This window comes from Simochromis diagramma, unplaced genomic scaffold (assembly GCF_900408965.1).
Source record: "Simochromis diagramma unplaced genomic scaffold, fSimDia1.1 OVJJ01000481.1, whole genome shotgun sequence".
Taxonomy (NCBI): domain Eukaryota; kingdom Metazoa; phylum Chordata; class Actinopteri; order Cichliformes; family Cichlidae; genus Simochromis; species Simochromis diagramma.
In genome coordinates, this window is record NW_024386898.1 from 262,893 (window position 1) to 285,184 (window position 22,292).

At 40.7% G+C, this 22,292-nt stretch overlaps 1 protein-coding gene across 1 annotated transcript in view; it reads right to left on the reverse strand.

Annotated features, from left to right (window-relative positions):
- Positions 1 to 22,292, reverse strand: part of macrod2 (mono-ADP ribosylhydrolase 2) — a 402,096-nt gene that overhangs the window by 79,748 nt on the left and 300,056 nt on the right. The window contains exons 7-8 of the mRNA XM_040034340.1: positions 17,201 to 17,231; positions 6,938 to 7,011 (exon numbers count right to left, since the gene is read on the reverse strand). Coding sequence (XP_039890274.1) covers positions 6,938 to 7,011; positions 17,201 to 17,231 — 105 coding nt within the window. The remainder of the gene's footprint in view (positions 1 to 6,937; positions 7,012 to 17,200; positions 17,232 to 22,292) is intronic.

The following is a 22,292-nucleotide window of genomic DNA, read 5'->3' on the forward strand; positions in this document are numbered from 1 at the left end:
CCAGCGTCTTTTATTTCTTTTATGATAGTTTTTAAGACTATACTTTTGTTTATAGAACATAATACATAAGTATGCTAATACGAAAAAAAGAAAGCATACCAACCTGATAGCTACAAACAGTTAAGCTGCTGAAATTAATTAGCTTACCGAGTACAAATCAGCCATCTTTCTCTTCTTCTGGTAGTTGGGTAATGATGTTGCTTACTGTATCAAAGCAAGGTGTGTTTGCTATATTTAATTATGGACTATTATGCCTTGCTACATCTCAGAACTTTTAAAATTTGCATGCTCCTCCTCCAAATATAATTGGTAGATGAACTGGTATTTAAATTGTGCTTTTCTACACTAAACCAACACTCAAAGCCCTTTTAATTACAAGCCACACTCATGCTGTGATGAATGTATTTTGGACAACTGGTCCTTTGTCTTGCCCAAGGATAGTTAGACATCAAGCCAACAACCTTCCAACTGGCAGACGGCCCGCACCACCTCCATATATATAGATGCCCCCCAAATATAGTGAATGTACTGTATATACTTACACTGAGTTGCAGGAGATAATGAACTGCTTAAATAATATGTATTCCATTAACATCTGATTTTAAGAATTCAGACTTGCTATATACAATGCAAATGCATGCAACTGTTTTACAAGTTGGATGCTTTACTGTCCACATCCACTTCATAACCAAGTGTTTACAAGTTTCTTTTGCAGTATCGGCGCACACTTCATTACAGAAGCAATGCTAAGCAAGGTTATTTGTGTGTTCCAGACTTCACGGCTCAGTATCAGCACTAGTGAGTGAGAGGACAGTGGAGTAGTCACAGTGTTTCCCATCCTTTTCTGCAGGTCACAGATAGACTTCGTAATTATCGTCTGTAATGAGCGTTCTTGTGACAACACAGCCGACGATTTTGTTGTTGTTGTTTTTGTTGTCGTCTGAATTTGCAGTACACGACCCAGCTTACTCCTAACACTGCAAACACACATACACAGACAAAGCACTTCCACGGTAAAGGTCTCCATGCTTCAGCATGGGGCGCCGTGGTGTAAAATTGTCTTCAAATAGAGCGAATGAACTACTTGGACTTTGATGAGTCTCCTGTCCTCCTCTGAACCAATAGCTCGACCCACTCTTGCTTTATCACGGTGTGCCAGCCTACCGCTATCTGCGCTACACTAAATCAATTAGCATGTCATTAAGATAGCTTGTTCCAGCACAGTAAGCATGGAGTGGCACTACAGTATCTACAGGACCAGAAAGAGCTGAATTCAGAGGGCATCATATCTTACTGTCCATGTGTCAGAGTGCAGTGGGCTGTGTTTATTGGTGGGCTCGGTGCATGTGTAAAAGAGCACCTGGTTATGGAAGACGTCAGTTTCTGACTTCAAAAACATTGAGGGCTTTCTAGTCGTGCATAAAGAGTTAACATTGTTGTAAGCCTCAGAAATAGGTAGAGCCCATAAAGACAAGTGTGCATTATTGCAGAAGGTGCTACTTGTTAATAAGTTCTGTAATCTGCATTAACGGCCACGGCGATTTAAGTACTTAAGTCGTCACAAACAGCTTATCCATTACTTTCTGAGTGAGATGCAATCAATTCTGTGAGTAGAGTAGAGCTATATTTATTCTTTTATTATTCGTTTGACTCTAAGTGGGGACAGAACATTAATGGAGAATTCAATATTAATCTCCCTCAGTACAGAAAACTCTCAGTCATCTTGCATCAGATACTAAGGTGATCATTCTGCAATTACCAGGAGTAAAGCAACACCTTGGTCTTTGGGCAGAGATAAAGATGATAGGCTTAATCCTCATTCGTGCAGAAAAAGGGTTTCTCTCTGATGGTAAGAGCTTCATGCAACCGTTTAGATAAACACTGAAAATACAGTAACATTTGATCTTCATAATAAACTTTTTAAAAAAAATCCCTGACAGCAAGAGGACTTTATCAAAGCTGCGGTTCGCTCTGCAGATAACAGAGCTAAAAGCAAAAGATGTAAAAATTAACTTTGAAGAGTGTCGGTTTACAAACTGAATGTATCATCTTAAATCTATTTAAACACTGAAACTAGGAGTATATAACTTCACCAACCTGAGGTCAAAGGAATCAAAGGGCACACGCCATATTATCCAGAGTGAGTGAGATAATAAAATTGTCAGATCATAAAAGCCATAAAAGATCCATTCTACTGCCGTGGTCCAAATAGCTGCCACTAATGTATTAGACTACATGGTATGCATTAGCACTGGTGCCAGTAAAGTAATTCTCTCAGAGAGAAAACTATTAAGGCATTCATATACTCACTCTAAAGCATTTTCCCGGGAAAATCTGCAGGTGTTTGACAGACACGCATAGAGGAGGAATGCTTTTCTCGGAGGTCAAGCTGAGCTCCTCCATCCACACGAGACAGTATATCATGTGGATGCAGAATTGAGTGGTTAGGCATGTTCTTCTGATCAGGCCGTGTCTCCCTGATGCTCCCAGTCACAGCAAACAATTCAAAGGGGCTAGACGCTGACTTCAAAAGACCACGCTGGCTTTGAACACTATGCCAGTTGCACAGCCCATCAGTGGCACATCAGCATCCTCAAGGCATGCAGGGAGCAAATTTGAGCAAATCACCATCGACTACAGATGCATCATTTGGCAAAGAGTTTTCACTGGATACCAGACAATAAAAAAACACCATGAAGAGGCAATGCAGCAACATAGAGCTCAAGTACCACCCCACTTAGTAGCAGCTTTTGCTTCAATTGCTCTTGGGTCTCAAAGTATTTTCTCATAAAGGGCTTTGTTCATAACTTGAAGCTGAAATGACTGTTTCTGCTGTATTTTCTTTGGCTCTTATTCAAATGGATATCGAGGCCCATAATGTGCCTATTTTTTCCTTCATTATATGATATGTAAACAAGACTAATATATACACATATATGTAGACACAAACAACACTAACATCATTATTCAGCCTGTCTTTCACACACTGAATGAAAGCTTATTGATATCGGTGATTTTGATAAAGAAGTTGGTATTATCTTATTATAAAAAAGCTCAAATTTCTCACAACTGATAAAGCGATCATTTATTTTAAATCTGTTCCCCTGTTTCAGCCTTTTAGAAAGTCGAATAAAATGGATCTTCTCTGATATTTAAAAAAAAAAGCTGACTGGATGAGGCTAATGGAACGAAAACTCTGTCTCGATTTTTTTGGTCTCTCTTTTGGGGAATTCATTACCATCATAACTGTCACGTATAGGAGACAACAAGCAAGCACCATATATTTAATATACTGTCTGCTTACCCAGCATGCCAGATAAAAATGGTCGCAACGTTTAGATTTTCTAAATATGAACCACACAATATAGCCATCGTAACAGCAACCATCCATCTTATTCAACCGAATGACAATGAACGCCTCAAAGTTGTCATGTTGCAGCTCCATCTGCCAAAACCCAGACAGGCTCCTAAGCTGATACGCATTCACACAGAAAACCACCACCATACAAAGCATACAAAATATTGCATTTATTCGTAACAGACACTTGACATTTGTCACAGAGTCTTCAGCCTTAGCTTGAGATGGAATTTATTATCAGGTATATCTTAAATGACAAATGCTACTAAGGTAAACAGATCATTGACAGAACAGGAAATAGGATGTAAACACCTGTTTTGGGAGCATCATTGGCACAGTGGAGTGCTTAATACTAAAGCCCAAACCAGAGTAATGTTGAAAGGTGAAATCTCTACACATCAATTCTGTCCTGAGCAGCACAGTGCAGCAGAGCTTATTACAGACTCTCAATCTGTCTCAAGTGTTCAGACTATGTCAGTAATGCTGGGCTGCGGGGCCCTCGAAACGCTTCATTAAAAAGCTTGGCTATCCAGAGCACATCCGTGGCAGCCAAATAAAGTGTCAGACCGCATTTTTCATCTGCAGATTAAACCTATGTAAGCCTGAATTAAACCAAATTAGATCTGAAAATGAGAAATAAACCAAAGCCAGATGAGTGGAGAGGCATGTCTGCTGTGAGCCGGGGGGAAACCGCTCAAAGGCCATATGGAGGAGTGGGTCTCTAGGATGTCACTGCCTCGGCCCCTTATGTACTTTTTGAAGTCATTAGAGCCTTATGGTCTGTTGTTTACAAATACAAATTCTGTTTCATTAATTCACATGGAATATACGGGGAAGCAGGGACTGAGCCCCTTATTCTTTCATCTGCTATGATCTAAAGAATCAGTTCAGCACTCAAGTATCTCTAGATTAAAGGATCTGTTCTCCCTGACCACATTGAGGCTGTTTATTCCTCCACAATGGAAGTCTAGGTGCTTTCAAGAGTGAGTTTCAATCTCGAATTGGGGCCTTTGTGTGTGGCTGAGTGCATTAGGGCTACACTTTGCTGGCCTGGTAGATAAACTTTCTGTTAATCAATCACACAGTGTCCCGTTCTTTGTTTTCTTTTCATTCTATCTTCCCATCAAGCCCTGCACACACCCAAACATACACACACACACCGTACGCACACAAAGTCTTCTGCCACCTGACGTTACTGTCTTCTCAGACCTCTATGTGGACAATTACAGATCAATAGCTGCTTGTGACTAAAACCTGCCAGATTCGAATGCCTATAAACTGGTTGCTGTCTACACTGTTACCCTCGCTGCGTTAGACGCTCAGCCAACCCACTGTGCTAAAATTCAGCCACACGGTATCTTCTACAAAACATGGCCCCGAGATGACTTGTCTCTGTAGACGCCTACAACACAGACTGAGCGTACAGAGCTGGAGATGAGCCGGCAGCGCGATCTAGCCCTTTTGTTCCACGCATCATAAAATGGGATCCAAACCTTTCATTCTTGCTCGCAAAACCTTCAACAATCAGTGATGCGAGCCACAGTAGAAACGCTGAACCTTCGATGGCATCGCATGCGACTTTGCACACAACCTCTGGATTGCCTTTGAAGTGAAACTGAGAAAGCGAAACTTGTAGAATACTGTACTTTCAAGACTTTGATTGAGAATGTCTTTACGCATGGTAAACAACTGCCCATTCACAATTTTCGAGTTGACAGCACCTAAAAACTGAATCATGTCAATTATCAATCATGCCAACACTGGGTGTGTCTATTGAGTAAATGTTACAGTGATAAATTGCTTTTCTAAACATAGAAAGAGGTATTCATCTTAAGATTTACTGCACTTCAAAACGCTCACATGCTTTTCCTTTGAGCATTGAGAATTCTATTAGACATGTATTTGGATTCTTCCTGAGCTCTTCAAACAAACAAAATAAAAAAAACATAATCACATCATGCATCCTTCTTTGTGGTACACGAAGATTAACAAAACGCCAGGCAACCGTGAATGAATCTGAATCTGCAAGGAAGCCCTCCTGTGCATGTGCATGTTATGCTGTGCTTCTGGGTAAAATATATCGCTATATTCTCACAGATCTTATTAAAAGATCACTCTTGGTTTAGTTAGAGTTGAAGATCTACAGACTGTGCTCACAGTTTTGCCAAATACTGCTAAGGGAAGCCTCCGCAGATGTCTCTCACGCCCCCTCCATCACTTGTAAAACATTTCAAACTTGTATGTGGAACATCACGACTACGAAAGTCAGCTTTGAACATTAGCTTGTTATTTACAGTCAGCAATAACCTGGTGGAAACCTTCTTTCTGCCAGAGGCTTGATGGATTCCCCAACTACATGCTACAGGAATCATCAGGCAGAGCGCAAGTGCACAACAACGGCAAAATAATCAAGCAAGTCCGTATCGTTTGGCTGCTTGTTGAGAACATCCATAATACCGGCTGAAGGATGCTGCAGCACATCAAGCTGTGAGCTCTATAAAACACCTCAATCCAAAGTGACAGATATAAACAGTACCACAGTAAACAGAGACGACCCCCAAAGGTTAGCATCACTCACTGACTCACAAGCTGGCAAATGTTCTGCAAAGTCTTAAACAGTCTCCTGACAACTACAAATTTTTTTATCATCGTGGACTAAATATATATTAATCGGTTAAATATCACTTGAAAGTCACGATGCATGTAAACCACCGCCATAAAAGCCACATGCAGCTATCTCCTGAGTTATTATTTTACAACAGTCTCATGGATTTTGACCCTGTTAATTAGTACTAACACATTAGCAATTAATAAAGTACTTCATAAAGGCGATAGCACCCTGGGTGAAGAACTTAAAATTTCACAAAACAAGATTACAACTTGATAATCGGTTCCTATCTGACATCAAGTCCACAGTGTGTTGAAAGCGTGAAGTAGGAGCTCTGTCAGCGAGCATATCAGTGTTTTTCTCAGCGAGTAAAATAACCTTGGCGGTAAAGATTTTTCTTACAAATGTGGCATACATTTTAGCTCTGCACAATGCAAATGGATGCATTACGGTCATTGCAAATGACAAGAGACGCAACAGATAAAAATTGAAGATGATTGTCTGCTTTCAAGATTTTACCGTTCGTTTAAGATAAACGTGTGAATTTGTGTTTTTGACCAGAGAAATGTGGTAGTGCGGCAGATCTGCATCTGAGCCTTCAGTTCTTGGAAGGCGTGATTATAATTTATCTAAAACAAATAACAATTTGAGATTATTCCATCTGATGTGTTTATGTTCTTCTGGGTTTGACAGCTCGTCCCAGCACTGACCAATTAAACAGTCAACAGACCATTTAAGACCCGATTAGACACAGACTGGCTTTTAATTTGATATGCATGCAGACCAAGCAAGGCAGGTGGATAAGATGTCTGTCTGAAACAGAGACGCATGACAATTGGAGTTCAGTGTTTCTGCTGTGGTCCAATCATCTCAGGTCACAGCAAATCGGCGAACGTGAGAAATAGGCGGTTACTTCACAAATGAGGAAGTGACCTCAGATCGACAACATGAATCATGCAGGCGTGTCCTACCTTATCAGGATTGTCTTCGATCCAGCGTTTTACTGTTTTCAAAGCAATGTCAGCTGCAGGCTCATTGGGAAAGCCTAGACATAAAAAAGGAAAACAAAAAAAAAGTGTCAATACCTGTTGTATACAACATGCAGATACCAGAGGGAGACAAAAACAGACAGGCAAACAAACAGAAACGGATATCTCCAAAGGTAATGGCATTTCTCCTTAAATCAATAGAAAGCAGCACAATCTGCTCGGCACTGGCAGATGAGCACAGCTGTCCGTTCAACTGCTGTAGAAGTTTGTTGCCAGATGCAGGGTGAAAAGAAGTGCTATTTTTGGAGGGTGAGGAGAGCAAATACAAGCTACATGTAAAGACACATCTGCAAGCATCATCTGGAAGTATAAAGCCCTATTCAAACCCTCACTTCAAGCAGAACTGATTAAGATTTTGTCTTGATGGGGACAATTACACTTAGACGTATGAACTTTTAAGCGATTTTATTTTACCCGCATGCCAGAGTAACCATAAAGGCAGCGTGCCTAACAAGCAATGTGGTTGTATTAACAACAACTGTGCGAGCTGTTGTGATTGTATCGATGGAAAAAAAAGATTGTAACTTTATTAATTTTTAATAAGGGAAGGCTTTGCTAGATGCTGATCTCAGGATCATTTGCTTCCACTGTAGACAACTTCCCAAGTGCAAACAATTAGAATGAGCTATTGACTATAAAACCCTTCGGGCCAGCCTTGCTAAGAGCTAAAGAGTAGACAGTATATGCCATTACCAAAAGAGCTGACAATCTGCTATAGAGCAGTGTTTCAGCTCTCTTCATTTCAAAGTAATAATAGTTGAGTTTGTTTGTCTGTGTCGTTCACACTACTTGACTCAGGCACATTGATTTTAGATCCTCTGCACAAATGCACAAGTTAGTTTGCTGCTCTGTGAGTACAACCTTTACAGTTCAGTATGTCTAATTCAAAGACCAGAAGCTAACAGATAAACACAGCTTAATTTTTTCAGTCACAGTGACCCTCTTCAAGATTAAAAACTAGTCGCTCATCTATTGTACAACCCCTGACCTCTGTAAGGCACAACAGGTTATGGGAGACGGTGTCATAGTCTAACGAAAGAGGTCAGGACTTCAATTCCAACCCACATAAACTGATACAAGAGCCAAGCCATTCTTGTAGCCTGCCGGGTATTGAACATGCCACATTTTCAAACACTGTTCCTGTCCTGGGTCATTGCCATGACTGTGGCGCGCTAAGACCTATGAAACAGCCTTATAAGCACTGCAACAACCTCTATCATTTAAGTCAGATGTAAAGAAAAATTAAAAGCCAGAAATCGCTAACCTTACATTTCCTCTACTCTTTCATCGCACTCTCTCAGACCACCTGCTGTCACAGTTTCTCAATAACTATTCTCTAAATGCTTCACATCAACTGCCTTGACAGTCAAGATATAGTGTGCAGTGCTTTAACCCTACCACCTTCACCCATCTGACTGCTGCTGATGTCTCTTTTCCTTACTGCTTCTCTTTCCCTCCCCTTCCACAGCTTGACAGGAGTGGCCGAATTACACCGAGGAGAGAAGAGGGGTTGACTCGCTGCCGAGCCCTTGCTGAGCTCCTGTTCAAGCTCTGGGTGAAGCAAGATGTGAGCTGCATACCGGCCAGCAGTGACAGCCAGTCTGCTTCTATGGCTCTGTTAGACAGTGTCTGCAGACAGTGCACAGCCCCGTTCACAGCTCCTGTCCTTCAAAAGATGCCCCGAGAGCTGCGTGCTCAGAACCTAATCCAGAATGCCAAATTGGTCTGCAGGTCACCTGGCTCTCCCTGTCTCCCAAGCACACTTACACTTCCAGTGATATAATTTCTTTTTTGTTTAAATGTTACCTTTTGGAAAAGTGCTACCATACCTATGAAGGAGTAACAACAGATCAAGTAACACAAGCCAACAGATGTGTAGATGACAAGAAAGCTTAAAAAAATAGATCCACAAAGAAAACACCAGCTGTTTAGGAAACCGCAGGAGAAAAAAGAGAGGTGTCGGAGAAGTAGAACACAAACAAATGAAACAAATAAGTAAATTGTTAAAATTGTAAATAACTGCCTTTGTGCTCTAGCTCTATTCATCTTGAGAGAGAGATAAACAGGCACACATTATATTTGGAGCTAAAAACAGGTCTAAATCTCGATAATAGTACATGCTGGTCACCAGAAGTGTGGATGGCACTGAGTACATTTAATCTATTCTATGTGGAGTTTCTACAAATGCTTTATTGATTCGAGAGCTATACCTATTAATCATAGCGGAGAAGAAAAGAGGGGCAGAGAGAGCAGTTAGCTGGAGAAATAATGAAAACAGTAACAGGAAGGTGAAATGATAGACTTGGTAGTCTATGTTGGACAGAGATTTAGATGGAAAGCCTGTAAAAGGTGTCAGAGCAGCTGAGGGCAGCCTGGCAGAACGACCCTGCTCAACTGCAACATCAAGGTCAATGGCAGCATTTCGAGAGCTCTCTCATCATTTGTCTCCTTCTGCAACTTTTAACTTTCACCACCTCTCCTCTCTTTGTCCATTTCAGCCTGGCCACGTACATTGAAACGGCGAGACAGAAAAACTCTCGGTCCACACGTCCAAAAGAGTCTCTCTCAGACCTGCGAGTCACAGCAGGAGTCGACACAACCCCGCTTCCTGAATGATGTTCAGCTCTGACTCTTTTATATGCTCAAGTACGCACAAAATGACAGAGTTCAGTGTTTTACTTCTCCATCTTCTCCTTTCAACACCTCCTTCTCATTTTTTTTGCCATTTGCTGTGTTGAGAGTTCGGGAAAAACCAATCTGTCAGGTGGCGGGCAGCTGGCGTCGGGCGCAGTGATGGTGGGCCCTCCAGGGTCCCTGCTCTACTTGGCTCGGCTCTCACCTATGCTGGGAATATGCTCGGCTTTGGGAGATTTGTCTTAGTGAGGTGCACTAATGGGATATGTGCAGCACAGCGCCGCTGATGAGGGCTCAGGTGGCGCAGTGTTATTTCTGCTGAAGGCTCCTCTACTTCATCACCGGGCACAGGGCGAGGAGAGGAGAGGGGAGAGAAACTTGCATGTACCGTGTAAATAAAAGGACACAACAACACTATTGCGTAACATTGGGATATGCAGTCAACAATTTTGACACTATAGCAGCTACAAGCCAAGTGTTCATCCAGTAATTTCATGCCTTTGACTTAAAGCAGCATCATTGAACTGTTCGAGAAGGACTGCTTAATTTCCTTTTAATTTCCTTTTAGTTAAAGCTTTATTTTTATCCCCATCCAGCAAGTTACATCCATCTTGCGCGTATGTACACTTGCTTTGATGTAGCCAGTCGACAGGATCTCCACCCTTTCTTTGCAAAGAAAGGGTGGAGACACTGGTCATATGCAAAAAGCACTTCTTGCACAAGTCCTTATGTGATTTTTCAGGCATATAGTAGGTTGTGTATTTTATATGAATAAAAACCAAAGAAAGTCCCTTGAGTTTGATGTTAAAGCTAAAAATTCAGATATTCTGTTCAGAATGCTAAACAAAAGCTCCCATCTCAATCGCAGTCAACTCTGTAACAGTTGGAAAATAGAAGTTCGTGGTCAAAAATATCCATTCAACTGTAACATGGGAGGAAAAAATATATATAAATGTGTACTCTGCCTTAGGGGAAATTTTGGCTTTAAGAACAAGCAGGCCCATTGCTCTGACTGTTGCCAGCATGGCAGCTCTTTCATATCCTAAATTTACTTTAACTCAACTTTCAGAGTTAACTTTTGCAACAAACTTGTACAGCTAAGGTGTTTTTTCCTGTGGTGAGAAGTGGATGCATCACCTGATAAAGTGAGCAGTAGAAAGTCAACAAGTTGAATACATGTCCGGGCTATGTTACATTCCCATTTTTTATTTGCAAATGCATGGGTAGCCTTGTAGGCGCACACTGCAGATCACACCACTTTTGTTTTTCCTGAGTGGGCTTATATTGTGCAGAGAATACCACAGCCTGCTGTTATTTTAGGGCTTCATTATTTCTAGTGTTTCTCTCTCTCTCTCTCTCTCTCTTTTTAGCACCTAGTCTTCTGATTTTTTTATTTTTATTTGCAAGGATATGGTACCAACAGATAACAGAAATGGTGAAGTCTGATAAACTGAGACTGTATGATGTTTGAATTCTTCAGAAATACAGAAAGTGCAGGTTTTCTCCCCTTGAGGGAGAAACTGTATTGTTGGTTCCACTCTCCTTCTCCACAGCTGTAGCTGGTCAAGTTCATGTCTCAACACTCGTCATTCATTTTGATGAGCTGTCTACCTTAAAGCTGTATATAGCCCGAGGCTGAGTTAGCTGGGGCTGGCAAACTTACCACAGGTGTTGGAATGACAGTAAACTACCACAGCGCAAAAAAAACAAGCACAAAACAAACATGCGAATGTTTGACCATGCGTAATATTCTGAATCACCAGGTATACATTTCTAGTTAAGTATTGTGTATTTTTTTTAATTAGTGTTATTACTTCTCAGCTCCATTTTTCTCTTTTTGTAACATGTAATTGCTCCTTTCATAGCTGTATTTTTAACAACAGTAATAAAGCAATTTCCCTGCAGGGATCAATACAGGTTTTTTTTCCTGATTCTTCTTCTTATTATATTATGCTTAGAACAGTGATCTGTACTTGTTTTAAAGGTCTTTGGCAAGATAACGCCTCACAGCTTTCCTTGAAATATCTTAATAGTATTTTTTATTAAAAAAAGGACTTTTTATTGCTGTTGTTTTCAATAAAATGTTGATAGCTTTAGTGCTATTATTAAAGATAGCTGTAATAAGAGACAGGCAGGCTGGAATCATTTAAGCTCAGTATAAAACAATGTAGATTAGGTGGATGTGGTTTTGAACAGTAGAAAATCATTAAGCGTAGCACAGCTAAGCTCTGCTCTAGTTGGAGGCATCAATGCTGTGCGTTCATCTGAAAAGTGAGCGGGGGAACAGGGTAGTCACCCCATCAGGGCCCAGTGGAGAGGTGAGTTGACCCGGGGTGGAGGACAGAGTAGCGCCCCAGGACTCTAGACGCCATTGCGTGGGTGTCAAATGGCCCGGAGCTGCTCCTACACTAACACTGGGACACGACAGCAGGGCTGTGACCATGACCGACTTTGCAGCCCACAGAAGGAGACAGAGACAAAGAGGGATGGGAGGGTGTAATGTGAGGAAGAGAGGCAGGGGAGGGGGGGAAAGAGGTGAGAAGAAAGAGGGCAGAGCACAACAGCTGATGACCTTCCTTGGAAATAATCCATGTAGGTGATAGCATGCTTTGTCCTACATGCTAAATTTAACACCCGACGTTTTACTTTGTAAAAACATTCTGAGAAGTTTGTGGAATGAAAAAGTTTAATGCTCGAACAAGTTTCACAAACCCTTAAATCTATTGTCCTGTGGGTGGGAGGTGTTTTTACATTTGGCTTATCATCTGTGAAAAGTGCTGAGAACAAATGCACATTGGGCCACGGAGATCTTGCTTTCTTTGAGCACACACTCTGCTGCCCACTGATACAACATATTGCTGCTACTGTATGTACCTTGAAATACCAAAAACCCAGCTAGATTAGGCTTCATGTATTTTGAGAGAAGGGGGAACCTGCCTGGGCCATTTCTGGCAAGCTAGCAGCAAGCAATCACTGTTTAAAGATAAGGTGCATGAATGTCTCCAGCCCTCCTAATCCTAGACAGGGATAAAGAGAGCCAGACCATGATGCTGGTTAGAGAAAAAAAAATCTTAGCTGCTTGACACCTTTGATCTGGACGGTACAGCGGGATGGCAGTGTGGACATACCAGTAGAGCTTTGGTGGATTACATCCACATATCTCCCACAGCCACCAGTCAGTGCTAAAAGTCCTTTGTCAACAAATCTCGGATCAGTTACAGAGACAGATGAGCCAGAGGTGAGGGGTTAGCAGTAAACAGGAAGATATTTGTCCAAAGAAGAGAAGCAGCTTTGCCACATCAAGCGCCTCTGATTCTTTTGATAGCGTTATAAATACATGTGTGCAATGGCTTCTTATCCAGCAAACAGCAGAAGTAATATACGTGTCCTTGCTTATAAACTGCATGCCTCATTATGGGGTTGTTGAAAAGTGCTTTTTCAGCACTGCCTAAGACCTGATCTGCACAAGGTGCAAAAGTCTAAAATGCATCTGAAAATAGTTGTTTTTTCATATGATTTTCCTTGTATGGCTAATAAGACAGACTTGTCAGGGAGAACTAGAGACAAGAGGATGCATAGGAGGAAGGACAGAAAACAAAAGGATTGCAAAAGAGAAAATGACCTCTCTAAGTCGAGGTAGTTGGACTCTTGGCACTGATCCTGTGAGACGTTGAGAGGTGTCTCCTCCGTGGAAGGAATAATCCATTTAAACCCAGGTCGCACGGCTGTGATTGATGTGCAAACAGAAGCAGCACTTAATAACCTCTATCATGCTGGGTGACCTCGTGGCCCACGGTGGGCACCAGTTTGTTTATGGGTGGTACCTCCGACACACTATCGGTGCAGAAATTCTGTTGTGGCTAATGGGCCGGACTGAGGGATTGGACTGTCAGTGCAGTGTGATCTCTCATTTTTCTTTCCAAGCGTCTGAGGTACCCCCTGCACACCTCTACTACACCCAACCTCCCTGTTCTGCCATCATCTGTCAGTGGTGACTGAGTCTTCGGGAATATGGAGGCGTGAGAGAGGGTGTCAATTAGCATTAACTTTCCCTGACAAATCTGTTTGTCTCACCACAATGGCCTTGGATAACTTGTTCCTGATTCCTCTGTGTCACGATGTTTGGGGCACAGAATTTGTTTTCTTGCTCCAGTTCAAGTGCAGAAATAGGTCAAGCACGTGTACATAAGCATAGTACCTGCATGACCGTGAACGCATACTCAAAATGATGCACATTCAACAGAGACAAAAAGAGATTTCTTTTTTTAGAAAAAAATCACACGCAAACATCGGGATCGGGGAGATGTGACTTCCACGCTAAAGAGCTTTTGTTTATATTGCTAAAATGGAAGCTGACCTTAAAGGTTATCTAAAATGCACAGAAAATGTCAGAACTCCTGACAAGAGAGCAGAGGCCCTTTCAGAATATGGCAGTACTCAGGGGGCATGCAGAGGACTCGGAGAACAACAACACAGCTCTGTGCTATCTATACTGTACTTCCTTTGAAAGTCCCTCCTCTATTTGCCCTCTGCTGTGTGAAGATCTTTAGTCTTAATCAGCTGTTGTTCTGTGGAGATCTAGTTATGGAAGCGCTAAGCTGTTTATTTATTAAACAGGCTGTTTAATCCCCCCTCCCACTCCACTGCATGCTTGGCTCTGCACAGACCATCCTTTTGATGCGAGGGGGCTCCTGGTGGTGTGGTATGACAGGCTCCCACTGGCAGTGCAGCACACAGTAGCACAGTGAATGGCAATAAGTGGTGCCCTCGTCAGCGGCGCGCAGTACAAACAATGACCCCCACCCCACTCTCTCCCCTGCATGTATTTGCACTACCTTTGTGCCACTACAGCTACTCTACTCCATATTTTTGCTTTTAACACAAAACACTGTATATAACCATTAGCTGATGCTCTTCACTATACTTCTTGAATTCAGCTTGTTATGTAATTTGTTACGTCACGAGAAGTCAGACACTCGTGTTTAAGCGGATAACATATATTTTGCAGGAAGAGGAAGGAGAGTGGACTAAAAAAAGAAGAAGCCCCTGTGAGATGTGTGCATCGGCAGGTGGAACGAAACATAACATCGCAGAAAAGATGTGTGTGTGTGTGAACTGCAAAAAAGTGACAGGGGGAATTTATTCAAAATCCCAAATGGGAAGTGTTCTATCAAGAGCATAATTAAACGTCTTGTGATTTATGAGCACGCTTTACTAAAGACTGGTCTTTATTAACACACATATGCAATAGCGCGTGTCAGGATAGCTCGCCACTCGGACTATCTTTTATCTATGCCGGGCAGTTTCAGCTAGTTTAATGAGCACTGCCAAAGTTTATCAGGCTCTATAATCAGTACTTTGCATGTGTAGTATTTCAGTGTGCAACAGCTGGCAGTTAGTTATAGTCCAGGTTTGATAAAGGCAGAGGAGTAATGGCTTTGGTTGGAGAGAAAAACAAACAGATGTAAGGTACCCAGCATGTGGGCAGAGGCTTTTTTTGATGTTCCCCAGGGGCTGCAGATGAATCATTTTATTTTTGCATACTGTCTACAGTTGGAAATCAAAACACAAAACTCAGACTAAAACTTAATTACTTTGTTTTTCATTAGACGTTTAAAAAAACCAAAGAAATATGGAAAGGTAGAGGCTTCTGTGCTTTCACTAACGGACTAGGACTACATCAATAACTAACAGGTTTAATCAATAACCAAACTGTCATTTTTCATACAGAAACAGTTTCCAATCATAGTCGTGAAAATTAGCTCATCCGGTTTGATCTGTGTCTTCACATCACATGTGACATGTTTGTTCAGGACATGAAACGGCAGCACAAATCTCTGGCATGTCAACTGGAAACGAGTCAGAACCGCCTGAGTATAATCACAGCTGAATGCACCTCTCAAGCGTCTGCACAGATGATTTTCAGGGTGTGTTTTACCAGCTGAATGCACTCTGTTTGCAAGTTATGGCAAATACTCTAGCACTGTAGAGACATGTGCCGCTGAAATGCACAGCAAATCACAAATAAGGTGCTCAACTGTCACTGATTATCAACATTTTATCATTTTCTTTATGAGCTGTGACCGGATAGTTGCACCGACTCACGTGTGCACTACATTCCAGTCCCTAGCTTTTAATTAAATCCAGTCAGTGGCTGTTGATGCTTCGCTTACAGTTTGAGATACGGCTTCAAATGTCTGCATTTTAAATAAAAAACCAGCATCAGGTCTTAATAGCACACTCAAATAGCTCAGCTGTGTCTGTGCTTATCTACACCAATGATGTTGTTTAAAAAAAATCCTTTTAAATTAAATTCACACAGTGACACAGCTTTGGAAGTAAGCTGCAGTAGGTTTAGTAAATTAGGTAGCTTTTATGTAGCTTTATTAGAACAACAACAGCTGGTGTATATAATAAATCTGAGCGAGGTCAACCACATGAAGAATAGTACAGAAAGCACCGGAAATATAACTCCCCGACGTAAAACGGACAAAAGACCTCATCAAAGTATCATCTAAAATGATCTGAATTACCGAGGAATGTGAAAGGAACTATCCACCCTTTGGTGTCATAAATTTTAATTATCTGGTTTTCTTTGCTGTTTTCAGAAGAAGGTTTCGAGGGCTTTTGAAACTTTTGTTGGTTTTGCTTTCTGTGGAAAAGGATTCGAGTTCAATATGTCACTTTTGAATTCGCATTACACTCGGCACGTGGACATAATAAATGCTGTGTTGTATGCCTATTGAGAGCGCGAACAGTGCATGTACATATCTTGAGGAAACAGTGTTGGTAAAATTGGCAGCACCTCGTCTTGTGAAATGATCAGAGGCACTTATCGACTCTCATGAGATCCCTGCCTAAAGAAGTATAGACCCAGAATCATTTATCAGTTGTTGCCTCGCACATTTTTTTAAATTGGCAGAATACTGTAGGTATCTGCAATTACGCATAACTTTACAGAACAGTTGTGGCTGCTTATGTGGAACTACATTGCTGCTAATAGTCAGCTGCAAACAACAGAAATTAGCATGTTAATTAATCCTTACACATTTGGCACCTACTGCAAGTATTGGAGCTGTATGCAAATTCATAAACTGTACAGTTTACGGTGTGGGGTAAAAACAGGCAATTTAAATGATCAAAAGAGTCAAAGAATCAACATGTTTTCTTGCATTTAACTTTTTTTTATCTTCAAAACTCAAAAATTCTGTTCATATCAACAAGTCTGGTTTCTTTTCAGTGTGACTTTAAGTGTAATGAGCACATCAGCTCTCTGCCAGCAATGCCTTGCAGCTTATTTGGCTTGATCTCATGAGGGTGCATAAGCAGTATTCAGTATTCTTCTACATCCTGCCTTTGTGCAACATGTTTTAAGGTGAACTTGTTGGTATATTTAGTATTTATATCTAAGTAACCTCCGCCCTATGTGCATCATTTTAAAATATTCAGCCACAAACTGGGGAATATGAGCAGCTTGTTATCATTGAGTTGCACTGAAAGAACAAAGCAAATGGATAAAAACAGAAATAAAAGAAGGGAGACTGAGCTTACCGTAGATGCCTGTGGATATACATGGGAAGGCCTGCGCAAAGAGAGAGAGAGAGATGGAGAAAACAATCAGCATGATCACACAAATTAAGACAAAAGTAACTCCTCTTTGAAGCCAAACGTTTAATTTTGTAGCAGAGGAATTCAAACGTCATCTACTGAAATAAAATGTTGCACGACTGCACCCATCTGCATTAAACTGTAACTATTGTCAGGCATCTACTGTACACTTGTATGATTGCCATTTACTGCGACTGCTTCACTTGTTTATTCCCAGGAGCAGCAATTTCCACTAACATTTGACGAATTCCCTGCAGTGACGATGCAGAAGTGTGTCGTAAACCATATTCCAGCTTCAATGCAAGATGCATAAATACAAATACTGAAGTGAAAAAGAACATTTTCACAGGACTCTGTGAAGTCCTGGGAAAAACTACAGTACAAAACAAGATTCAATAATTTGTTTGGGCATTGACTGGCCCATTACAATACCCTGATTCTTTTCTTTATCAGCCATTCTGTTGTTGCTGGGCTTTGGATGACACTTTGAATACTGGCCAAGCTTTAACTGTTGGATAATTATCCTCACGTGTGAAAACGTTGGTGTCCAGAGTTCATGGCTGACTCAAAGACCACAAGAGGCCAAAATCCTGTGGCTGCAGAATAAACCCAAATCATCACCCCTCCATCATTGTGCTTGACCGTTGGTATGATGTGTTTGTGCTGATATGTTGGGTTTGATTTTGGCCAGAAATGATGTTGTGCATTATAACCAACAGCTCCACATTTTCCTCGTCATACTGCAATGCTCTTTTTAGAGAAAAGACAACCCTCCTCCTGACAACCCTGCCAAACAAACCATACTTCTTCAGCTTTTTTGTAATTGTTCTGTCATGAACTTTAATATTTAACATGCTATCTGGGGACTGTAGAGTCTTAGATGCACTGCACAGCCTGACCTTGGGATGAATCTGCTAGGACGACCAGTCCTGGGAAGATTGTGTTAACAGACACCTGAATGCTCCAGACCAGCAAACTACCAAAGCACATTGCTGCTATTTACCCACTTTATTCCTACAGAAGATTAAGGATATACTTAATTTTCCACAGAACTGCATAGATACACAGTATACTTTTTGTTAGCATCCAAATAAAATCTTATCAAACATCCCTCTTTACACACATATTTTATGTTTTTTAAGTTCCATCTTTGACTGTTATACCAATCACTGCATTATAATGCATGTATTATATGTATACTTGATGGCCAGTATAGCTCATGATGGAACAGTGGATTTCACATCTTATTAATCATGACTATCCAAATGAGATCGACCTTGTCTGTCACTTACTTTTAGTGTCTAAGGTTTAAGTGTCTTTGATTTCAATACACAGTCTGTGACTCGCAGACAAACAAACTTTATTGTGAGTAAAAATACAAACTGCCAGCAGTGACTCAGTTGTGTTAAAGTAGCAACAAGGGCATCCCAGCAGGAGGTTTTTTAGTGCATGATGATAAAGCTAAACACAAAATCCCAGTAATCGCTGCCACATTTGGATCAATAGTACAAATCAATAATATAGCAGCCACCAAACTGCAGGAAAGCACATACACCAAACAAAAGAGACATGTGGAGAATGAGAAGAAGGATAAATAGAATTATCTTCATGACCCAAAGAGCCAAAACTAACACATATTTATTTATGGACGTCTTTTCCAAAAAGATTATAAAAAGTAACCACCTTGTAATAGTTCTGGCTTTGCAGCACTTTGCAGCAGACATATTATTCAAGCATGGCTTTATAGCTGAAAATAGTTTCATTACTCTTTACTTCTGTGAGCTAATATATTATGATACATAGGCCTTGCTATAAGCTCCCCTATTTCACATTCATCTTTTTAAGTATATTAATAAACACTAAAGAGAAAGAATTCTTTTCAAAGGTCCCATTTGTCCTCAAAACAAGCTGAATACGTGCTTTAGTTCTTGCATTCATCAAAAGGCGTGGCTACAACATTAATATAATAAGATGACAAATGAAGAAAAAAAAAGGAAAATGTTTCCTCTAGCAGCTCATAAAGCTGGATGAATATAGAACAACAGAACAGCACAGAGATTAATCAAAGAATAACACCCGTACGTCAAGTTCTCTCAGTGCCAAAACTAAGCCCAACAGTTTGCTTTTCTCACACTGACCCTGTCAAGTTGCATTTAGAAACAGGCTGTTTCTATTAGCTGTGCCAAGATCGCTTCGTTTTAGAAATGAAAACACGATTAATAGATCTGAAAGAGAACGAACCATACATGTCTCCTCATAGAGTGATTATACAAATGCATTAATCAACGCATTCATCTTTGAGCCGTTTCAACGTATAGCATTAAGAAAGCAAATAGTTAATTACAAGGACAAAAAAGATATTCAAAAAAATTTTTTGTTACTTCAAAGCATCACAACCTGTGACTCTAGCTTTGAAATGCAATGGTCTGTTTTTCCTTGGTTTAGTTTAAGAGGAAAGACTCTGTTTGCATTCTTATTTACCAGTTTTCAGGTTCTGCCTGTCAAGGTAAATCTTTCTTCTGTGGGCTGATTTAAATCTTTTACTGATGCTTTGACCTTTCCAGATGACTGTCTGGGTCTGACACAAACCACAGATGATGAAGCGTGGAAAAGCATGGCCGTTTTTAGCCCTGTGCCAGGCTCAGACCGTGGCACGCGCAGAGGCATACTGAGATTAAAAGTGCAAAACTGTCACATATATCCTAACACAACAAACAATATTTCAAAGAATTACTGCGTGCAAATAGGATTACTTATAATAGACTGACTCATTAGAGGCACGGAAAATCAGAGTATCTCAATTATAAAAATTGATGACACTTTTACATATAGGCAATAGTCTATTGAAGCTGGAATCTAAATTACCCCAGCAGAAGAAAACGATATGAAGGACTATCATAATAAGGAAAGTTACTTCCTGTCAGTCAGCCAAGGTGATCCTGAGCCAGAAGCCTCGTTATCCTCTCTCAGCTTAAAGGCCAAAGTGTCAGTCACCTGACGTTGAACTTCTGCTCTGATTGCACCTTTAACATATAGCAGGCTGTGGGAGTGACGGCCTATCAGCGTAATCAATTAAAATCCTTTTTATTAGTTCCTTGGCTGATCCATTAAAGGACTATTGATCACGCTGGTGTGAAATTGCACCAGGTAATCACTTAATGGGATGCTGTCAAAATGTGACACCGCTGTGACACATTCATTTATTTGTTTGAAGGGCATTTGATTGCAAGAGGGAAAAGTAGTACACAGTAATGTGGAAAGGTTTTAAGCACTTTACGAGGGTTAGATTCATATTCATCACTCAGCAACGTCAGGGAGTTACCTAATCGGTCCAAAAATCAATCAGTAGCTCGACAATGACCCCAAGCATGCAGCCGGAGTGTTTTCTCAGATTCTCAAGGATCTCGAGGATGACATGGAGAGACAAACATTCAAAATATCTGCCAAATATTGTACCTCGAAACACTGCAGCCAGTGCCCAGAAAAGAATTAGAGCTGTTTTCAAGGTAAAGCAAACACTTAAACTACTAAATGTCTGTTACCTGACTTTGCAAAACAATGACACAAACTATTTATCATAAAATGAGCTCAATTTTTAACCTAATATACAGTATAGGGAAACAATGGAAGAACTAGTATACAGATTTAATCTGCTTTAGTAACATTTTCAGTCAAATTAATGCAGAGTGATGATTATGGCGAGAACCTTAGATGAAAATGAAAATGCTACAACGTGTCTGTGAAGGTTCTCAGTCATCCAGGTCATCGTAGTCTAAGGAGCGTCTGGACTTCTTTAGGTTTCTTGAAGACGTTTCACTTCTCACCTGAGAAGCTTCTTCAGTTCTAAGAGCAACTGGTGGAGAGTCCCAGATTTTAAGCCCTATGGGAGTGTCCCCAAGAGGGTCATGGACCCCCTATTGATCCTCTACTTAATCACACAAGCCAAGGTGTGAAAACGAGTGTGGGTCACAATCAGCCAAGGTTTCAGCTCACTGTGAAACCTAGCCCCACCCTATCATGTGATTTACTGAGGTCAAATGGCCCAGGATGTGAGTGGGTGTTAAGGCATTTGGGAAGGGATCTCAAAACTGGATTATAGATGGCAGACACTTGGTGTCGTAAGCCACCATCCCTGTTCAAAGATGGTCGTTCACAGTGAACATAGATGGCTTCTTTCATCCCTCTTTCAAACCATCTGTCCTCTCTGTTCAAAATGTGAACATTGGCATTCTCGAAAAAGTGACTTCTAGTTTGAATGTTACAACATTCAAACTTCAGTTAGGTTTCATTTTTAAGCACCCCTCTGAAGGACACAGAGAAATGGTTCTGCAAAATGAAGGGCTTGTCTTTTTACAACTGCATTACATTGGCAATGACACGAAGAGCTCCTGACATGAGCTGCTGCTCATGTTCTTGATCAAACTTAATTTAGGTTGTGATGAATTTTCAACCACCAGATGCAGTTGATACAAGCCACCTTATTTCATAAGGTGATAATTTAATTAATGGTTTTAGATCGTAATATACATTAATTTAAGAAGGCAATGCATTTCAAAACCAGGTGACAGAGGATGCTAAGAGGAGTGACCAGCAGTTGAAGTACTTAAATTTCAAGCAACCATTTTCTGTCAAATGAATTAAATGCAAATCTGTCATTTGTCAACACAAACAAACAAACAAACAAAAACCTGAACATTTAAATCAATGACAAAACAGATTTCATTATATCTGTATTCTACTCATTCTGTGAATTAGTCATTTTGAACATGTTACAATGTTAAAGAGTGCTTTACCATAAACACTCAAATTTAGAGAGCACAGGACAACCTGGTGATCAAGCAAAATACCTTAAATAGCCATCAGCATCACATCCATAAAAATTCATCTAGTTACACTAAATTGATCGCTCTTTGCTACTGTAGTGCAATTTTTGCAGTGAGACAGATGATAATGGTAGCTTTACCATGCCTATGCAGTTTTGAATTGAAAATATTTCGGAGAACGGTAGAAGAGATAAGGAAGAGCACGCTGAGCA